This window comes from Rutidosis leptorrhynchoides, chromosome 4 (genome assembly GCF_046630445.1).
Source record: "Rutidosis leptorrhynchoides isolate AG116_Rl617_1_P2 chromosome 4, CSIRO_AGI_Rlap_v1, whole genome shotgun sequence".
Classification (NCBI taxonomy): Eukaryota; Viridiplantae; Streptophyta; class Magnoliopsida; order Asterales; family Asteraceae; genus Rutidosis; species Rutidosis leptorrhynchoides.
In genome coordinates, this window is record NC_092336.1 from 156,629,583 (window position 1) to 156,652,319 (window position 22,737).

Below are 22,737 nucleotides of genomic sequence, written 5' to 3' on the forward strand. Positions count from 1 at the left end.
GTTCTAGCACACGTCGAAAAAGTACAAACTGAAGAAAAGAGCATCAATGATGTTCCCATTGCAAAAGAATTTCCCGATGTATTTCCGAAAGAATTACCGGGATTACCCCCACATCGATCCGTTGAATTTCAAATAGATCTTGTACCAGGAGCTGCACCAATAGCTCGTGCTCCTTACAGACTCGCACCCAGCGAGATGAAAGAACTGGAAAGCCAATTACAAGAACTTTTAGAGCGTGGTTTCATTCGACCAAGCACATCACCGTGGGGAGCTCCTGTTTTGTTTGTCAAGAAGAAAGATGGTACATTCAGGTTGTGTATCGACTACCGAGAGTTGAACAAACTTACCATCAAGAACCGCTACCCACTACCGAGAATCGACGACTTATTTGATCAACTACAAGGCTCGTCTGTTTATTCAAAGATTGACTTACGTTCCGGGTATCATCAAATGCGGGTGAAAGAAGATGATATTCCAAAGACTGCTTTCAGAACACGTTACGGTCATTACGAGTTTATGGTCATGCCATTTGGTTTAACTAATGCACCAGCTGTGTTCATGGACCTTATGAACCGAGTGTGTGGACCATACCTTGACAAGTTTGTCATTGTTTTCATTGATGACATACTTATTTACTCAAAGAATGACGAAGAACACGGTGAACATTTGAGAAAGGTGTTAGAAGTATTGAGGAAGGAAGAATTGTATGCTAAGTTTTCAAAGTGTGCATTTTGGTTGGAAGAAGTTCAATTCCTCGGTCACATAGTGAACAAAGAAGGTATTAAGGTGGATCCGGCAAAGATAGAAACTGTTGAAAAGTGGGAAACCCCGAAAACTCCGAAACACATACGCCAGTTTTTAGGACTAGCTGGTTACTACAGAAGGTTCATCCAAGACTTTTCCAGAATAGCAAAACCCTTGACTGCATTAACGCATAAAGGGAAGAAATTTGAATGGAATGATGAACAAGAGAAAGCGTTTCAGTTATTGAAGAAAAAGCTAACTACCGCACCTATATTGTCATTGCCTGAAGGGAATGATGATTTTGTGATTTATTGTGATGCATCAAAGCAAGGTCTCGGTTGTGTATTAATGCAACGAACGAAGGTGATTGCTTATGCGTCTAGACAATTGAAGATTCACGAACAAAATTATATGACGCATGATTTGGAATTAGGCGCGGTTGTTTTTGCATTAAAGACTTGGAGGCACTACTTATATGGGGTCAAAAGTATTATATATACCGACCACAAAAGTCTTCAACACATATTTAATCAGAAACAACTGAATATGAGGCAGCGTAGGTGGATTGAATTATTGAATGATTACGACTTTGAGATTCGTTACCAACCGGGGAAGGCAAATGTGGTAGCCGATGCCTTGAACAGGAAGGACAGAGAACCCATTCGAGTAAAATCTATGAATATAATGATTCATAATAACATTACTACTCAAATAAAGGAGGCACAACAAGGAGTTTTAAAAGAGGGAAATTTAAAGGATGAAATACCCAAAGGATCGGAGAAGCATCTTAATATTCGGGAAGACGGAACCCGGTATAGGGCTGAAAGGATTTGGGTACCAAAATTTGGAGATATGAGAGAAATGGTACTTAGAGAATCTCATAAAACCAGATACTCAATACATCCTGGAACGGGGAAGATGTACAAGGATCTCAAGAAATATTTTTGGTGGCCGGGTATGAAAGCCGATGTTTCTAAATACGTAGAAGAATGTTTGACGTGTTCTAAGGTCAAAGCTGAGCATCAGAAACCATCAGGTGTACTTCAACAACCCGAAATCCCGGAATGGAAATGGGAAAACATTACCATGGATTTCATCACTAAATTGCCAAGGACTGCAAGTGGTTTTGATACTATTTGGGTAATAGTTGATCGTCTCACCAAATCAGCACACTTCTTGCCAATAAGAGAAGATGATAAGATGGAGAAGTTAGCACGACTGTATTTGAAGGAAGTCGTCTCCAGACATGGAATACCAATCTCTATTATCTCTGATAGAGATGGCAGATTTATTTCAAGATTCTGGCAGACATTACAGCAAGCATTAGGAACTCGTCTAGACATGAGTACTGCCTATCATCCACAAACTGATGGGCAGAGCGAAAGGACGATACAAACGCTTGAAGACATGCTACGAGCATGTGTTATTGATTTTGGAAACAGTTGGGATCGACATCTACCGTTAGCAGAATTTTCCTACAATAACAGCTACCATTCAAGCATTGAGATGGCGCCGTTTGAAGCACTTTATGGTAGAAAGTGCAGGTCTCCGATTTGTTGGAGTGAAGTGGGGGATAGACAGATTACGGGTCCGGAGATTATACAAGAAACTACCGAGAAGATCATCCAAATTCAACAACGGTTGTTAACACTAGGTGTTAACACCGAAATTATTGTTACCTCGGAAAGGACATAAATTGAGAAACAAACCAAAATGTTAGAATTCATTTAAAATGGAATAGAGGACAATAAAAAGGCAAATAAAAGAAAATAAAAGCCAAGTGTGGGAAAAATTAGCAAGTTATCTTAAACATATGTCACATATTTCTGTAATAAATAATTGAAGATACTTTTGCTTTGGACTAAACTAAACAGTTTTACCCGATTTACTGTAAGAAAGATGGATCTACAAGATGAATCAATTCCATCACTTAAAGGAAGTAAAGTTTTCCGAAAAAGAAACGCGCTTCTTGATTTAGGTCATGAAGTTGTCGTCCAGACCAGCTGTAGGTTGACGAAAAATCTAGAAAAGTCATCTCTAAAATCAGCAGGAAATCCACGGACTTCAGCATCAAACAGGGTCGCCAAGTGGTCAGACTTATCCTAACCATGAGAGGATCTGTCTTGTAAAATGGGGAAGACGCCGTGCAAATTAGCTGGATAAGACTAATGACTCAGATCCCTAGAAAGGATAATCTCCTTAAAGATCAAAAATCAGCTTTTAAGACTGATATTACTCAATCCTAGAGATTGACCTTAAAGATTGAGAATTACAAACTCATGGAATCCGATGATATCTAAACTCGAGCTTGAATGAAAAAATATTTTGATCAAAATTACAAACCGATTTGTTTTCTGAAAACCCATTTTTCAATGCGTTCATTACCATTGAACGTAAAATCCTAGGAATTCACCTGGAATTCATTAGGTCACCTGAACCAAATCGGGTGTCAACCGTAAGAACGGTGGTTGCATAGCATGGTCAAAGACAGGACCTTGTGCCAGACCGGAAAATTATAAGGGTGAGCTTTACTATTGCTCCTACAAAGGATAGTAATTGCGTCCGACACATTATAGACCATAATTAAAAGCATGTCAGGGGACATTGCCTTAACAGTTGCTTGTTCAACGCTTTCCTTTACAACCGAACAGTAGTTTACTGAAAAGGTAATATACGGAACAAGTATACTGGACGTGTTGCTTTCCCAATACAAGGTTAGCAAGTGGGTGACACAAAACCGCAAGTTTTGAGCTAAAATTTTCAAATCTGAAACCCACCAAACCCACAAAAAGAATTTGCAAACACCGGTGAAGGGTTATTCCTGAAAACTTATCTAGGGTAAAAGCTAGATTCAATTTTCAAAAGATCAAATGTTTTCATAAAGATCCAATTTCCTTAATGGATCTAAATTTTTATAGTCATGTGAGACTGTAAACCACAACGTTACTACCATTGTTTATACCGCCGTAAAGAAATTACTGATGTACAAAGTGTGAAGAATAAAGAAGTGATTCTAGTATATTTCAAGACTATATTGCTTGAGGACCAGCAACGCTCAAGTGTGGAAATATTTGATAATGCTAAAAACGAACATATATTTCATAGTATTATCCCTCAAGAAAGACAAGCTTTTAGTTGCAATTGTTCTATTTACAAGTGATTTTCGTTTAAATAATAAAAGGTGAAGACAAAAGACAGATTCGACGAATTGAAGACGCAAACGACCAAAAAGCTAAAAAGTACAAAGTACAATCAAAGAGGTTCCAATTATTGATAAGAAATGTCTCAAAATTACAAGAGTACAAAACGCGAAACGCAAAGTACAAGGTATTAAATTATACGCAAGGACGTTCGAAAATCCGGAACCGGGACCAGAGTCAACTCTCAATGCTCGATGCAACGGACTAAAATTTACAAGTCAACTATGCACATGAATATAATACAATATATAATTAATTCTTAAAATTAATATATATATTATATTATATTATATAAACCGTCGGCAAGCTAGGAGCCAAGCTTGTGTGAGCTGGATTCCACAGCTCCGCACTCGCGGAGCTCTGAAGAGCAAAATCCACCGCACTCGCGGAGCCCTGAAAGTCAGAAATCCACCTATAAAAGGCCGAGCATTCGGCCGAATTTTTTACACCTTTTTCATTTTTCATCATACGTAAAATATATATATATATATATATATATATATATATATATATATATATATATTATAATTTTAATTTTAATTTTAATTTTAAATCCTAATAATAAGGGTATGTTAGCGAATGTTGTAAGGGTGTAAGTCGAAATTCTGTCCGTGTAATGCTACGCTATATTTAATCATTGTAAGTTATGTTTAACCTTTTTAATTTAATGTCTCGTAGCTAAATTATTGTTATGCTTATTTAAGCCGAAGTAATCATGATGTTGGGCTAAAAATACTAAAATTGGGTAATTGGGCTTTGTATCATAATTAGGGTTTGGACAAAAGAACGACACTTGTGGAAATTAGTGAAATGTCCCGTTCTTATTGATTAAAAACGTTCCATATTAATTGATTTCGTTGCGAGGTTTTGACCTCTATATGAGATGTTTTTCAAAGACTGCATTCATTTTTAAAACAAACCATAACCTTTATTTCATAAATAAAGGTTTAAAAAGCTTTACGTAGATTATCAAATAATGATAATCTAAAATATCCTGTTTACACACGACCATTACATAATGGTTTACAATACAAATATGTTACATCGAAATCAGTTTCTTGAATGCAGTTTTTACACAATATCATACAAACATGGACTCCAAATCTTGTCCTTATTTTAGTATGCAACAGCGGAAGCTCTTAGTATTCACCTGAGAATATACATGCTTTAAACGTCAACAAAAAATGTTGGTGAGTTATAGGTTTAACCTATATATATCAAATCGTAACAATAGACCACAAGATTTCATATTTCAATACACATCCCATACATAGAGATAAAAATCATTCATATGGTGAACACCTGGTAACCGACATTAACAAGATGCATATATAAGAATATCCCCATCATTCCGGGACACCCTTCGGATATGATATAAATTTCGAAGTACTAAAGCATCCGGTACTTTGGATGGGGTTTGTTAGGCCCAATAGATCTATCTTTAGGATTCGCGTCAATTAGGGTGTCTGTTCCCTAATTCTTAGATTACCAGACTTAATAAAAAAGGGGCATATTCGATTTCGATAATTCAACCATAGAATGTAGTTTCACATACTTGTGTCTATTTTGTAAATCATTTATAAAACATGCATGTATTCTCATCCCAAAAATATTAGATTTTAAAAGTGGGACTATAACTCACTTTCACAGATTTTTACTTCGTCGGGAAGTAAGACTTGGGCACTGGTTGATTCACGAACCTATAACAATATATACATATATATCAAAGTATGTTCAAAATATATTTACAACACTTTTAATATATTTTGATGTTTTAAGTTTATTAAGTCAGCTGTCCTCGTTAGTAACCTACAACTAGTTGTCCACAGTTAGATGTACAGAAATAAATCGATAAATATTATCTTGAATCAATCCACGACCCAGTGTATACGTATCTCAGTATTGATCACAACTCAAACTATATATATTTTGGAATCAACCTCAACCCTGTATAGCTAACTCCAACATTCACATATAGAGTGTCTATGGTTGTTCCGAAATATATATAGATGTGTCGACATGATAGGTCGAAACATTGTATACGTGTCTATGGTATCTCAAGATTACATAATATACAATACAAGTTGATTAAGTTATGGTTGGAATAGATTTGTTACCAATTTTCACGTAGCTAAAATGAGAAAAATTATCCAATCTTGTTTTACCCATAACTTCTTCATTTTAAATCCGTTTTAAGTGAATCAAATTGCTATGGTTTCATATTGAACTCTATTTTATGAATCTAAACAGAAAAAGTATAGGTTTATAGTCAGAAAAATAAGTTACAAGTCGTTTTTGTAAAGGTAGTCATTTCAGTCGAAAGAACGACGTCTAGATGACCATTTTAGAAAACATACTTCCACTTTGAGTTTAACCATAATTTTTGGATATAGTTTCATGTTCATAATAAAAATCATTTTCTCAGAATAACAACTTTTAAATCAAAGTTTATCATAGTTTTTAATTAACTAACCCAAAACAGCCAGCGGTGTTACTACGACGGCGTAAATCCGGTTTTACGGTATTTTTCGTGTTTCCAGGTTTTAAATCATTAAGTTAACATATCATATAGATATAGAACATGTGTTTAGTTGATTTTAAAAGTCAAGTTAGAAGGATTAACTTTTGTTTGCGAACAAGTTTAGAATTAACTAAACTATGTTCTAGTGATTACAAGTTTAAACCTTCGAATAAGATAGCTTTATATGTATGAATCGAATGATGTTATGAACATCATTACTACCTTAAGTTCCTTGGATAAACCTACTGGAAAAGAAAAAAATGGATCTAGCTTCAACGGATCCTTGGATGGCTCGAAGTTCTTGAAGCAGAATCATGACACGAAAACAAGTTCAAGTAAGATCATCACTTGAAATAAGATTGTTATATTTATAGAAATTGAACCAAAGTTTGAATATGATTATTACCTTGTATTAGAATGATAACCTACTGTAAGAAACAAAGATTTCTTGAGGTTGGATGATCACCTTACAAGATTGGAAGTGAGCTAGCAAACTTGAAAGTATTCTTGATTTTATGTAACTAGAACTTGTAGAATATATGAAGAACACTTAGAACTTGAAGATAGAACTTGAGAGAGATCAATTAGATGAAGAAAATTGAAGAATGAAAGTGTTTGTAGGTGTTTTTGGTCGTTGGTGTATGGATTAGATATAAAGGATATGTAATTTTGTTTTCATGTAAATAAGTCATGAATGATTACTCATATTTTTGTAATTTTATGAGATATTTCATGCTAGTTGCCAAATGATGGTTCCCACATGTGTTAGGTGACTCACATGGGCTGCTAAGAGCTGATCATTGGAGTGTATATACCAATAGTACATACATCTAAAAGCTGTGTATTGTACGAGTACGAATACGGGTGCATACGAGTAGAATTGTTGATGAAACTGAACGAGGATGTAATTGTAAGCATTTTTGTTAAGTAGAAGTATTTTGATAAGTGTATTGAAGTCTTTCAAAAGTGTATAAATACATATTAAAACACTACATGTATATACATTTTAACTGAGTCGTTAAGTCATCGTTAGTCGTTACATGTAAGTGTTGTTTTGAAACCTTTAGGTTAACGATCTTGTTAAATGTTGTTAACCCAATGTTTATAATATCAAATGAGATTTTAAATTATTATATTATCATGATATTATCATGTATGAATATCTCTTAATATGATATATATACATTAAATGTCTTTACAACGATAATCGTTACATATATGTCTCGTTTAAAAATCATTAAGTTAGTAGTCTTGTTTTTACATATGTAGTTCATTGTTAATATACTTAATGATATGTTTACTTATCATAGTATCATGTTAACTATATATATATCCATATATATGTCATCATATAGTTTTTACAAGTTTTAACGTTCGTGAATCACCGGTCAACTTGGGTGGTCAATTGTCTATATGAAACATATTTCAATTAATCAAGTCTTAACAAGTTTGATTGCTTAACATGTTGGAAACATTTAATCATGTAAATATCAATCTCAATTAATATATATAAACATGGAAAAGTTCAGGTCACTACAATTAGACTATGGGTTATTAATGGGTTTTATATTAACTAAACAATACCTTGTTAATTTAATATATAAACTTATAATTTGACGTATTTATATATAACCACATACGCTTGACTGGGTACGGTGGGCGGGATATCTATAAATACCAATAATTGTTCATTTTACCGGACACGGAACTGGATTAATAGTTAATAGACTTGTTGAAACAAGGGTGAATTACATTCAAGGGTAATTGGTGTAATTGTTAACAAAGTAGTAAAACCTTGGTTTACACGCAGTCGATAACCTGGTGTATTCATTAAACAAAGTATTAAAACCTTGTTACAATTCGAATCCCCAATTAGTTGGAATATTTGACTTCGGGAATAAGAATAATTTGACGAAGGCTTTCGCACTTTATATTTATGACTGATGGACTATTATGGACAAATCCGTATGGACATATTAAATAATCCAGGACAAAGAACAATTAACCCATGGGCATAAAACTAAAAATCAACACGTCAAACATCATGATTACGGAAGTTTAAATAAGCATAATTTCTTTATTTTTATATTTAATTGCACTTCTAATTATTGCACTTTTATTTATTGTTATTGTATTTAATTGCACTTTTAATTTTCGTACTCTTTAATTATCGTAATTTTATTTTATCGCACTTTTATTTATCGCAATTTCATTATCGTTATTTATTTTATGCTTTAAATTAAGTCTTTTATTTATTTAATATTTTACATTAGGTTTTAACTGCGACTAAAGTTTTTAAAATCGACAAACCGGTCATTAAACGGTAAAAACCCCCTTTATAATAATAAAATTACTTATATATATATATATTTGTATTTTTATAAATTAAAACTAATATAGCGTTAAGCTTTGTTTAAAAGATTTCCTTGTGGAATGAACCGGACTTACTAAAAACTACACTACTGTACGATTAGGTACACTGCCTATAAGTGTTGTAGCTGAAGGTTTTTCGTATGCCCGAGAGACATATTAAATTAATGTGACTAATATGTTATGATCCAAGTCGGGTCATACCCAGTAACAAGCTTACAGACACGTTAAACGTATTTAATCTTGGCGATTGGTTCGTTAAATAAATACGCGAGACTTGAACTTTAGAAAATCGGTTTTCTAAAATATTATCACTTGAAATAAATTATTTGGATAATTTATATTTAATTATTTATAAGTTTAAATAATTATGTTGTGTTATATTTTATAACTTGGTTTATAAAATATGTAAGTAACAAATGCAAGGAATTAGATATAACAAAGTTTATATTCTACAAGTTTTATAAAACAATGGTCTTTTTATAAAAATAATACCCACCCATGAGCTGAATTTTGGAAGCCCCATGAGGATACCCATACTAGCATCTTTGTGGCTTTTAAGGTGACTCCATTCCTTAGGTGCATGGGTGATTAAAAGACCAAGATATTCCTTGACTTCTACTTAGTAAATATACAACATTTCAAGTGCCAAAAATAGCTGACCATTCTGTCCAAAACTTGCTGCTGCTGTTCGAAAATTTTGGGCAGAAAGAAGGGGTCTTCAAGCTTGGTTTTTGGTCATTCAAGTGTCTCTAAATCCTAACTACATTAAGGGTGGTGTTGGTGCACTAAAACTTGTGGGTATTACAACTTGAGGCTTCAAGTTAGAAGCTAATATTCATCATCAACTTCATCCTCCAAATCAGCCCTCAAATTAGTTGAGGAGGTATATTTCTTATCTTCTTCTTTTATTTGTAAGCATATGTTTCAAGACATGATATTTACATGGAATTTAACTTAATGGTTAAACTTATAAACATGAACTTATGCATGCTTCCGCTTTCTTTATTATCATAAAAATGGTTTTGTGAACATGTAAATCTTAAGAACATGTCGTTTATTAAGTTGTTAAATTCCATCAATGTTATCTAGAGCCGATGTCTTTGGAATATGCTTCTTATATGATTTATAAACACATGAATTGTAATCTATAAACATGCATGAAAGTAGATTGCAAAAAATTTTCGGGTTTGGAGGGTTGCTTGGTTTGGCCGAATTCTTGGACACTCAAAATGGGTTTTGGGTTGTTCCATTTTGGTCATATTAATTGTTCACAATCATAGCCACGACCTTGTGTTTGAATGGATGTTCATTTGGTTGATTTATTCATCAATTTGGTTTGTAATAATTTATTCAAATTTGGTTTGTAATAATTATTTATTTGGTTATGTAATTTATTTTATATTTGGTATGTAAAATAGATTAGGTTGTATTTTCATTTTTTTTAGACAAAATGTATTAGGATATATTTTGTAAAAATAATAAAGATGATGAAGACTTGAAGAACACATGAAGAAGCATTTGGATGCAAGATTAAGTGGGAGATTTAAAATCTCCTACTTTGTGTTATAACCCCTTCACCGGTGGCATTTGTTTTCGGCTAAAAAAATGTCCACCAAAATGGCTTGATTGTGAACATATGATTTTGCATGCGTGGTTGTTTTGTATGATTATGTGGATTGTATGTTTGTATGCTACAAGTTAATCACACAAGTCAACAACTAGAAAATGGAAATTTAATTGGTTAAATTAAAACATTATTAACGACATGCAAAACGTCAATTTAAATGGTTAAATTAAAAATGGCTAAAAGGACATTAATAATCGGTTATTAAGAACATGATAAGGATCATATATATAAAATGGTTTATATCAAGTAATTGGCTAAAATTACAAGACTTGAAAATGGATTTCAAATTAACCATACACTAAATGCATGTTGGTGTATGGCATAAAAGTTTTCTCAAACTAGAAATAATGAAAACTTAAAATCCCTTTAACAAACAAGGTAAACAAGTTAAACGCCATCCTATTATGTGACACTTAGACATATTAGGGAACTCATGATGGGATAAAGGTCACCTAACCGTCATGAACAAACTAATGTGATTAAGGTGAATTTCGCATGCTTGTGGGATAAAGGTCACCTAACCACTTGTATGTTAAGTTTACACGTTTACACAAGTAGGACGACTTGATTTGGAAATCATGAACTTAGGGTCACCGAAGCATGATGAACAAATAGGCGTTGATGGGATAATATGCCATGCAAAAGGATTGCATGATCCCATAACTTAGAAGTTGCAAAAGGATTGCAATTGTCATATAATGACTACCTAGCTAAATCAAATGACGGGATAAAGGTCACCTAACCAAAATTTGATTTACCGTTGGATTCTAAAATTTAATAAATATCAATTGGATTTAAAGGGTATTGATCGTTAAATTAAAATTGATACTTAAACAACTTTGTTAAATTTTGTAAATGGCCGCCAATAACAACAACATTCCGAACGCACCAATAAACTTTAACAACCTATCGTTGAGGTCAATCATCGAAAAGGAAAAACTCAACCATACGAACTTCAAGGATTGGTTCTGCAATCTTAGAATTGTCCTCAAACTAGAGGACAGGGCGTATGTGTTGGAAGACCCCATTCCCGATCAACCGGACGAGGATGATACGGAAGGCATGGCTTATTGGGAGAAATATTGCACCGATTAGTTGCAAGTTTCTTGCCTCATGCTTGGGACTATGGTACCCGAACTCCAAAAGGATTTTGAGCATCATAGTGCATATGACATGATCACACAGTTGAAGGAGATGTTCCTTCAACAAGCTCGTGTCGAGCGCTTTGAAACGGTCCGAGCGCTTCATGCATGTCGGATGGACGACTCCCAATCCGTTTCATCTTATGTCCTTAAGATGAAAAGCCTAATTGATCGAGCGAACCGTCTAAACTGCAACGTGTCTAATGAATTAGCCACAGACCTCATTCTCAACTCATTATCAAAAAGGTTTGACACATTTGTAATGAATTACAATATGAATGGTTGGGATAAAAGCATTGGCGAATTACATGCCATGCTTAAGACGAAAGAAGCAAGCATGGGTAAAAGGGCTTCACCCGTGTTTACGATCAATGAAGGCGGGTCCAAAACCAATAACACTTCTAAGCCAAAGACGGCTAAGAGGAAGGGACCCGCCTACCAAGGCAAGGGCAAGGGAAAGGGGAAGATGGTTACCCCAACCAACAACAACAAGAAGTAAAAGGTTGCCGGTAAAGCTAACCCCAAGGAAGATCCGTGCTTCGGTTGCGGTGAAATGGGTCACTGGAAACGAAACTGCCCGGTCTACCTTAAGGAGTTGAAGGAAAAGAGGGATGCAGGGAAATCCTCAGGTAATGTATATATGGTATACATTGAGCTTAGTATTACTTCTTCTAATACATGGGTATTAGACACGGGATGTGGAACTCACATTTGCAATTCTATGCAGGGGTTCAAAAGAAGTAAACAAGAAGCGGGAACATCAAGTCTCTACATGAGAAATGGAGCTAAGGTGCACGTAGTAGCTCAAGGAGACTTTATTCTAAAGCTTCCAAGTGGTTTGGAACTTATTTTGAAAAATGTTTTGTATGCACCCGATTTATCACGAAACATTATTTCTGTATCCCGTTTGAAACAATATGATTTTAATCTTAATTTCATTAATGATGATATCCATGTTTCTTTAGATAATGTGTTCTATTTTAAGGCTTCGCCTTTGAATGGTATTTATGAATTGGTTCATGATGACACATCACATGATAGCTCAATATTCCATACAAACACCAAGAAACTCAATAGGGATTTGAGTGATTCCTACTTATGGCATTGTCGCCTTGGTCACATAAACAAGAATCGAATGCATACACTTCAAAAGAATGGCCTTTTGAAATCAAATGAACTAGACTCGTTTGATGTATGTGAATCTTGTTTACAAGGGAAAATGACTAAAGCACAAATGACTAAAGCACCTTTCAAAGGGACTTATGAAAGGGCTAAGGACTTATTGGGATTAATACATTCGGATGTATGTGGACCCTTTAAGCCCATAACTAGGAATGGTGAAAGATACTTCATTACTTTCATTGATGACTTCAGTCGTTTCGGGTATGTCTACTTATTAAGACACAAGGACAAAACTTTTGAAGTATTAAGAATATCAAAACGAAGTACAAAATCAACTCAATAAGACAATCAAGGTACTTCGTACCGATAGAGGAGGTGAATACCTAAGCGATGCTTTCCAAGTTCATCTTAAAGGTTGTGGGATTATCTCACAACTTACTCCTCCTGGAACACCCCAACTTAATGGAGTTTCCGAAAGGAGGAACTGAACCCTAATGGATATGGTTCGATCTATGATGGCTAGAAGCTCATTACCTCTATCATTTTGGGGTTATTGTCTATGCTCCGCGGCTCGTATTCTAAATATGGCCCCAACCAAGAAAGTGGTACGAACTCCTCATGAGATGTGGTTTGGAAAACCTCCATCTCTATCATACTTAAATGTATGGGGATGTGAAGCTTATCTTAAGCGTTACGTCCCTAATAAGTTGAATGCTCGATCCACGAAGTGTATCTTCATAGGATATCCCAAGGATGATATGGGATATTATTTCTATGATCCATCCGAGCAGAATGTATTTGTTGCTCAGAAGGCAGAATTCCTTGAAACTAAGTTCCTAATGGAAGGAAATAGTGAAAGGAAGATAGATCTTGAAGAGGTTCCAGATCAAGTAGATGATACACAATTGGCTGACACTAGCACTCAATATGAAAATGTTGAGAGTGATCAAATGGATGATCAAAATACACAAGACATTCGCAGATCTGGTAGGATTAGTAATCCTCCTGAGAAATACGGGTTTCTCATGGATGGTTGCTATGTGGTTGATTTGGATGAACCAACAAACTACCAAGATGCTTTATCAAGGATTGATAAGGATAAATGGCAGGAAGCCATGAACGCTGAGATGCAATCCATGTATGACAATGAAGTTTGGGAACTTGTTGAACAACCTACTGGCTCAAGGCTAGTTGACTGTAAATGGCTTTTCAAAATGAAAATTGACATACATGGAAACTTGGATACATATAAAGCTAGACTTGTAGCAAAAGGTTTCACTCAAACTAAAGGGGTTGACTATGATGAAACTTTTTCGCCTGTGGCAATGCTAAAGTCTATTAGGATATTACTTGCCATTGCTGCTCATTATGATTATGAAATATGGCAAATGGATGTCAAAACCGCTTTCCTAAATGGACATCTTGAGGAAGATGTCTATATGGTTCAGCCTGAAGGTTTTGTTGATCCGAAGTGTCCTAAAAGGGTATGCAAGTTAAAGAAGTCAATCTACGGATTGAAACAAGCATCTAGAATGTGGAATCATCGTTTTAATGAGGAAGCCAAGAAATTTGGCTTCATTAAAAATGGTGATGAAGCTTGTGTATACAAGAAGGCTAGTGGGAGCACAATCATGTTCCTTGTACTATATGTGGATGACATATTGTTATTTGGAAATGATATTCCGGAAATGCAAAGTGTTAAAACTTGGCTAAGTAAATGCTTCTCCATTAAGGATCTTGGAGAAGCACAATACGTTTTGGGGATTGGGATCTACAGGGATAGATCCAAGAAACTGATAGGTTTGAATCAAAGTGCATACATTAAAAAGATCTTGAAAAGGTTCAAGATGGAGAACTCTAAGAAAGGTTTGGTACCTATTCAAAAGGGAACACTTCTCAGTTCATCTCAGTGCCCCACCACGAAAGATGAACAGGAGAGAATGAAGAAAGTCCCATATGCATCTGCCATTGGGTTAATCATGTATGCAATGATATGCACTAGACCGGATGTGTCATGCGCTCTTAGCCTGACAAGTAGATACCAGAATAACCCAGGAAACAGTCATTGGATTGCTGTCAAAAGTATATTGAAATACCTTAGAAGGACTAAGGATATGTTTCTGATATATGGGTCTGGTGAGGAGGAACTCGCTGTAAAAGGTTACGTGGATACGAGTTTCCAAACTGATCGAGATGATTCTCGATCACAATCCGGTTATGTCTTCACATTAAATGGAGGTGCGGTCTCTTGGAAGAGTTCAAAATAGGATGTTGTTGCTTTATCCACTACAGAGTCGGAGTACATCGCCGCCTCATTGGCAGCTCAGGAAGCTGCATGGATGAAGAAATTCATCGACGACTTAGGAGTAGTCCCTTCCATTCAGGACCCTCTTGAGATCTTTTGTGACAACGAGGGTGAGATTGCTCAAATCAAAGAACATCGTGCTCACCAAAAGACCCGTCACATTGAGTGGAGATTCAACTACATAAGGGATGAAGTTGAAAAGGGAAAGATATGTATTCGCAAAGTTCACACAGATCTTAATATAGCGGATCCTCTCACGAAGCTCTTACATGGAGCGAAACATACTGGACATGTTTGTGCATTAGGGCTTCGATATTCTAGTGATTGGTCATGATTTGTTTTAAGTATTGTAACGGAACGAACTTGTTCAAACTCATTAATATAATTACGGTATTAATTTATTTTGAGTTATGTTCCTATTTTGCATATTTTATCCATGAATAAGTAATTATTCTAAATTTTGTAGTCGATCACAGTTGTGGGAACAAGTGTGCGGTTTAGACTATTATGAACTTGGATTGGTATACATTCACGGGATGAATGTGGGGCAAGGTTGCAACCAAGGTTCATAGATATTTGTGGGATACAAATATTGGAAGACCCGCTCTCAAGATTTACTAAATGGAGCCTTTGTGGTTGATCACACGTAATCTTGAGTAAAGGCGAATATCATTGTATCCTCTGACCTGAGATACATATTCGGTTCGGATATTTACTAAGTATTGTACCTTGATTCTTTCTTCGCTATTCTGAAATATGGTAGTTCATAAGGAAGAGCTCGGGTATAATGCAGGGTATATATTTAGGACGTATGTTGTCAAGATGGAATTTGTCCCTCTTATTCGTTGAGAGTCAGATGTCTAAGGCCTAATAAAGTTAAATCTAGAAGAGAGTGATCACTCTATATCTCTTGGATATAACATGACATCTAGGACAAAAGGAAATAGTGAAAGATTCACCTATTTATATTCGAGATGGGAACTCGAAAGGGATGATGTTATTGAATGGCACAAAGTCATAACATATTGGGGGTGATGGACGGTCGTTAGGTGGTATCCCTCACTTGCATTAATTTCTTATGTTTCTCGTGCAAGTGGGAGATTGAAGGTTTTTCGTATGCCCGAGAGACATATTAAATTAATGTGGCTAATATGTTATGATCCAAGTCAAGTCATACCCAGTAACAAGCTTACCGACACCTTAAACGTATTTAATCTTGGCGATTGGTTCATTAAATAAATACGCGACACTTGAACTTTAGAAAATCAGTTTTCTAAAATATTATCACTTGAAATAAATTATTTGGATAATTTATATTTAATTATTTATAAGTTTAAATAATTATGTTGTGTTATATTTTATAACTTGGTTTATAAAATATGTAAGTAACAAATGCAAGGAATTAGATATAACAAAGTTTATATTCTACAAGTTTTATAAAACAATGGTCTTTTTATAAAAATAATACCCACCCATGAGCTGAATTTTGGAAGCCCCATGAGGACACCCATGCTAGCATCTTTGTGGCTTTTAAGGTGACTCCATTCCTTAGGTGCATGGGTGATTAAAAGACCAAGATATTCCTTGACTTCTACTTAGTAAATATACAACATTTCAAGTGCCAAAAATAGCTGACCATTCTGTCCAAAACTTGCTGCTGCTGTTCGAAAATTTTGGGCAGAAAGAAGGGGTCTTCAAGCTTGGTTTTTGGTCATTCAAGTGTCTCTAAATCCTAACTACATTAAGGGTGGTGTTGGTGCACTAAAACTTGTGGGTATTACAACTTGAGGCTTCAAGTTAGAAGCTAATATTCATCATCAACTTCATCCTCCAAATCAGCCCTCAAATTAGTTGAGGAGGTATATTTCTTATCTTCTTCTTTTATTTGTAAGCATATGTTTCAAGACATGATATGTACATGGAATTTAACTTAATGGTTAAACTTATAAACATGAACTTATGCATGCTTCCGCTTTCTTTATTATCATAAAAATGGTTTTGTGAACATGTAAATCTTAAGAACATGTCTATTATTAAGTTGTTAAATTCCATCAGTAGCAAGGTTTAAGTATATCCATTCTATAAATAAATAAACATCTTGTGTAAAATTGTATCGTATTTAATAGTATTTCGTGGTAAAATATAAGCTATTTCATATACACCTCGCATAACATCAATAACGTAGAAATCCGCTGAACATCCAGGCAATAGAATGTATCTACGACCGTCATGACGTAAAAATAATATAAACAATATATGGCTAGTCATCATTTTTGATTGATCAAATCAAACATATAAAGCTTTGACAAAATTAACACAAAGTAATTGCATATATAATATACATCATCAGTAGATAAGCGCAAACAGTGCACATTACAATTTCAAATTTAAAACATCATCTACCGATGTAGCAGCATTATTACACAAACTTTCTAACTCAGGAAATGACAGATGTTCTGTCTGCTCGCTTATCACTTTAAGCCTATCTTCTGCATCAGGTTTCAACTGTGATACGAGCGATTCATGCAAAGATTTTGGAAAATCAGGCAGATCCTTCTTCAGGGTATCCAGAAACCTTATCCGTTCAGCTTCCAGCGCAACGGTTATAAATTCATCAAACGACTTAGTTAATTTCTCAGAGGCAAAAGCTTTCTTTACAATCTTCGGCACACCTGTAATAAGTCGATTGGTCTCACCCTTGCTTAGCTCCAGTTGTTCCTTCAATGCTGTTTCAGACTGAGTTAATGTATCAATCTTATGAAGATACCATTTCTCTTTTGTTGCCATTTCAACATAACGAGCCTCAGCTGCATTCTTTGTAGCAACAGCAGCTTCCAACTCAATCTTTGCAGCTTTCAATGCCTCTGCATCTTTCTCAATTTTTTCAGGTTTGTCACGATGAACTTGGTCAGAGCGTTCTAAACGTTTCAGATTATTAAATTCAGAGGCAATATTCCAGATAATGCCTTGTGCTTGACATTTTCGGGTATCACCATCAGATAAGCTCTCAAAGAAATTAATAAGTGAAGGAGATAGCATGGCTTCAAGATACTTCATGAAATCCTCATAACTACCAGGAGGACCAGCCAAAATAGATGTCAAACCAGCAGTATCTAAATTAGGAAGACTAATTTGGGAACTGCTTTCTCCTATTCTGCTACGTTGAGCGAGTGGCGAAAGAGCAAGCCTTCTTTGTGCTTCTTCTTCAGATGTCATGGCTGAATTAAAATAACAGTTGTTACTCAAAAAGTTTTTCCAATCCAGAAAAGAAGATCACAATTCAATATTGGATATTTATCAGGATCAACATTATAATAGCCACCATTGCTAGGCATATGGAAAAAGCAAAAAAGGTTTTCTTCCGCTATTGATTCAAAAGAGAGGTTACCAGCAGCACGACGTTTCCTCGAATTTGCTCGAGTTAAAGCATCATCATCATCGCCAAGCTCGTTTTCACACAGACTTTTTTCAAGTGTCTCATCAACCAATTTTTCAGATACAAATTGTAATTCATTAAACTTGGTATAACGCAAGGCGGCGAGCGGAGTAATCACTAAAAGAACAACATATAACAATTACTACACAGATGATAAAACTAAATGAATAACTTATAATCAGAATATACCTTTGTTTTTTAACATAACAATGGTACGACCACAAGTTTCTGCATCCCATTCAGCATTAAGGGAGCATAAAGAAAGCATATGTTCTGGGTATCGTCGGTTTGGAATTCTTTCTTTTTTCATTGCATTTAATAACTTTTGTTCCTTAGAAGATATCCTTGGATGAATAACTTTGGGAGGATCAAGTGATGTGCGCCAATAACGAGCTTTCAGACAATCGTTGGGAATAACTTCACTATTTACAAAGAAGAAAGTGCTCTGCCAGTCCTCATTTGTGTCACCGGAATTAAGGAAAAATCCATCCAGAGTAATACAAAACCATCCTTTATCATAAGGCTTTATGGTTGCAAGATAAGAAAAAAGGTGTACAGAAGGTCCGAGCCATACAATACATCTCGAAAAGCATAATTTTACGAATGAACATAGGCTCAAATTGTCCAACACTAACGCAATAGAAGCAGCAAACGTCTAAATAAAACTTTGTAAAAGGAACATGAAGGTGAGAAAAATATAAAGCACGACCATAAATAGCTACTTTTCCAGAAGGAGGGCGAGATGCACAATCGTGAGGACCAGGAAGAACAGCATTGGCACCAAAAAATTTGGGAAAGGTGATTCTGACACGATCGAGATAGGTCGATGAAATCCTGCTTGGAATATCTTCAACATTAAAGATAGCCATTGATTGCGTAATTAAGAAAGAATTTCCTAATAAAGAATTTAAGGTAGATGAAGAGAAGTTAATTCGAAGAGAAGTAAATACAAAACAGAAAAATCTGCATCATAAATAGAGAGCGGAAGAGGAACAGTTGGCGGTTAATCGTAGGGATAATATGATGCCACGTGTCGAATGAGTAAATATGCGGGAAAGTAAATTTAATTGAAAACAAAAAATTCAAAATAAAAAACGGGTGTTTTTTGCAGACAATGATCAAAAAGTAAGTGACATGGCAGAGAAAAGGTTGGCTACAGTAGGTTCTTGTTCCCGAGGAAAAAGGCATCATTTATTTTTTAGTTTAATGACTTTATTTTTTGCAAAAATAAAGACATTAAACTGGGGGGACTTAATGGTGTATCCTAGGGGATACACGCATAAAAACACCATTTTATACAGAAAAATGGATCAAACAACACAAAAGATAACGAAATTTGGCAGTTTTCATTATTTGCCGCCCAACGTTCAGCAGGCCGCCCAACGTCAAGCCTAAGCCCTGCAGGGAGCTTCTATGCTTAAGCCCTTTAACTCAGCGCATGAATGGCACGCAGCCACATCAGCACACGCCGTCGACCATCCGGATATTTCGTGTAACAGAACCACTCAGTAATTGACACGTGTATCCCGAGAATTTCGGACATTCTGCGCCTATAAATAGACAACCTGGGTCACCACATTTTACATCTGAACTCCAGTCAGAGAGCGGTCAGAGAGAAATACACTTTCTCTCTCACACAGTTCTTTCTCACTCTAAACGCACATTAGCCGCTTAGCAGCAATACGCTAGACGGATCAATTACAGATTGATCCCCAGATAGATTGATTGAGGCCACTCCACGGATCTCTCATCCGTGTTCCGGGTCTCCAGAGATTATTTCTCGAGGGCAAACATCAATCAACATCATACGTCACACGCTGAGCAGCTATTGGTACCTTACAGCCGCTATACGAAAAATCGTACCAACAAGGACAAATAACTAAATCAGCTGTTAGCAAAAACAAATACAAAAAACACTCGATTGAGGGTACGTGAGTAGGTGATCCCATCTCAAATAGGTTGCGAAAGGAATGATCACCGGATCTAATCTGCTGTCCAAAATTTGCAGAGTGACACCCCCCCCTCCCCTCCCCCCCCAAATTCCGTTAGGATCATGCTATTTTCAACTTTTCTTCTTATAATCTTGTTCATATTATCTTCAGATCCCAACAACTGTGCCCTATTGTACATTACACTCTTCTTTGACAATTTGCCCACGATAAAATTAGCATAAGTAAAAATAAAAATTCTGTTGTTAAAAAAAATATTAAATAATTTTGCAGAATTAAGACAAATAGGAGGAGCAGAACACATAGCATAATCCATAGTCTCAAACCTTGCATAACTTCAATAAATTACAGTAATAATTATACATCTTTGCTTATTTGTAATCACAAGTTAATATTCTCTTTATAGTTTGAAGAAGGTGCAGACTATAATCGATTAATTCTTCTTTCAGCCACCATAAGAAAATGGTCTAAACTCAATGCCTTCTATAACCATTCCGCTGAAAGTTTCATCTGTTTTTTCGAATAATTCTACACGGAGTGACTTGTGATCTTGTAACAGATGTAACGGTTTGCACAACATAAACTCCATCCAACCGTCCTTTCTTTCAATAATCATACTAGATTCATCATATATGTAATCTTCTTGAATCTCAACAATATCACATGTCGGTGTATTTAGCGTATTTGACGACCTGTCTGATCCATCGTCATTTTTTTGCTTAATTGTTGGTATATTGAATGGATACAAATTCATATCTACTGAAATTACACCTTGATCAATGCCATCTATAATGCAACGTGACTTTAAGATTCTACTTTTGCCTGGCAGAGTTTGGTTGTGTTGGAATTTAAATACGAAATAGCATGCATAGATATTGTGAGATGCAAACATGAGTGGCTCAAGGCTACACTTGAAATTAAGTTGTGGAGTGCGTGTTACTTTTAGTACCTCATGGAACCTGTTGATGCATGATTTATGGTTTTTTTCAGTACAAATAAAGATAGCTTGCGATTATATCATAATACTAGTTGCAGTTCAGGTAATGAGAACCTGGATCCAGATATGGCGTGTGTATTTAAAGTTATATCCGAGTAATTCTGTTCGAGGATATCGTTAGCTGGTAGCATGGAACACATCCCCCGGGCTGATTTGCGGATGAAAAACCACTGTTAAGCAAATAATTTCAAAACGTTAAATCACGAATATTGCAAGCCAAGTGTTTCATGAGACTGAAAGTTAGGTGTTCTCTTTTGGAACAAGATGAATTAAAACATAAACGTATAAATAAGATGTTCTCTTTTGGAACAAAATGAATGACTCGCCCTCCCGAGTAACCTGAACAATGAAAACCTTGGAACTTTTTGATTAAACGTATAAATCAGTTTTTTCAAGCTTAGCGTGAAGGGGGAGTATTTTTACTCAACATATTAGCCATAAAACTTTTAATCTTATGCGGACTAACTGAGTTATCTCGTGACAGTATCCGACCCATGATATGCTACTAGTGAGGTCTGAACATGAGACGTCTTGTGAAAATATTCCAGCTAGCACATGAGCATAGAAAAAGAAGAGGCGAGGAATAAATTACCAATCGAGTTTCGCCGTGATGACCAAGGAAACCCTCACAAAGGAGGAGGTAGAGCTCCTTTTTTGTGGTGTATTTCAAAGGCTCGTCAGATAACTTAATAAAATGTTGACATTCATCTGGCAACTTTTTCTCCCAGTATTCCTCGTCATCATTATCCATATCTATGATATCATGCTGCATCTATAAGTAAAAATTCAATATACCAGTTGAGATTACTACAACTCAAAAGTAAAGTTGAACTCAAGATTTGTAGTTGATCAAAAAGAGAAACTTGCCATATTTGAAGGCTGAAATTCAAATCCTTGAATTATGAGACCAACTGAAGAGTTCTTTTGATTATGGACTGACAATTCTTCAACTAGAATGTCAAACTCAGTATCAGGCATATGATTAATAAAATTCCACATATGGATTGAATGCCAGTTGTCCTGTCTTAGTTCTATAACATGAGTGGAACATACACTCAACTCTTTCGTTTTCCATTTGATCTTGGATACTTTATCAGATTTATACCACCGGTAAGAAAATGTGAACAACAATCTAGCTGCATACCAGGTACCAAGTGATAACATGCTAGTTTTTATGCGACATTTTATATTATGTAATATCCCATTACCATACATTACCGCCACCCTTTCAAACCTGCAATGTCATTGTGTTAGGGTTAGAAATCCTAGTTATATGACATGAGTTTATTATATGATTAGTGATTGTATAGAAAACTTGTAT

At 35.3% G+C, this 22,737-nt stretch overlaps 1 protein-coding gene across 1 annotated transcript; it reads right to left on the minus strand.

Annotated features, from left to right (window-relative positions):
- Positions 1-20,864: 20,864 nt before the first annotated feature.
- LOC139841160 (uncharacterized) lies at positions 20,865-22,394 on the minus strand. Its single transcript, XM_071831392.1, has 4 exons — positions 22,284-22,394; positions 22,009-22,188; positions 21,471-21,586; positions 20,865-21,378 (listed from the first exon to the last, which is right to left on the minus strand). The coding sequence occupies exons 1-4, from the start codon at positions 22,392-22,394 to the stop codon at positions 20,865-20,867; spliced, it is 921 nt and encodes a 306-aa protein (XP_071687493.1).
- Positions 22,395-22,737: the final 343 nt, after the last annotated feature.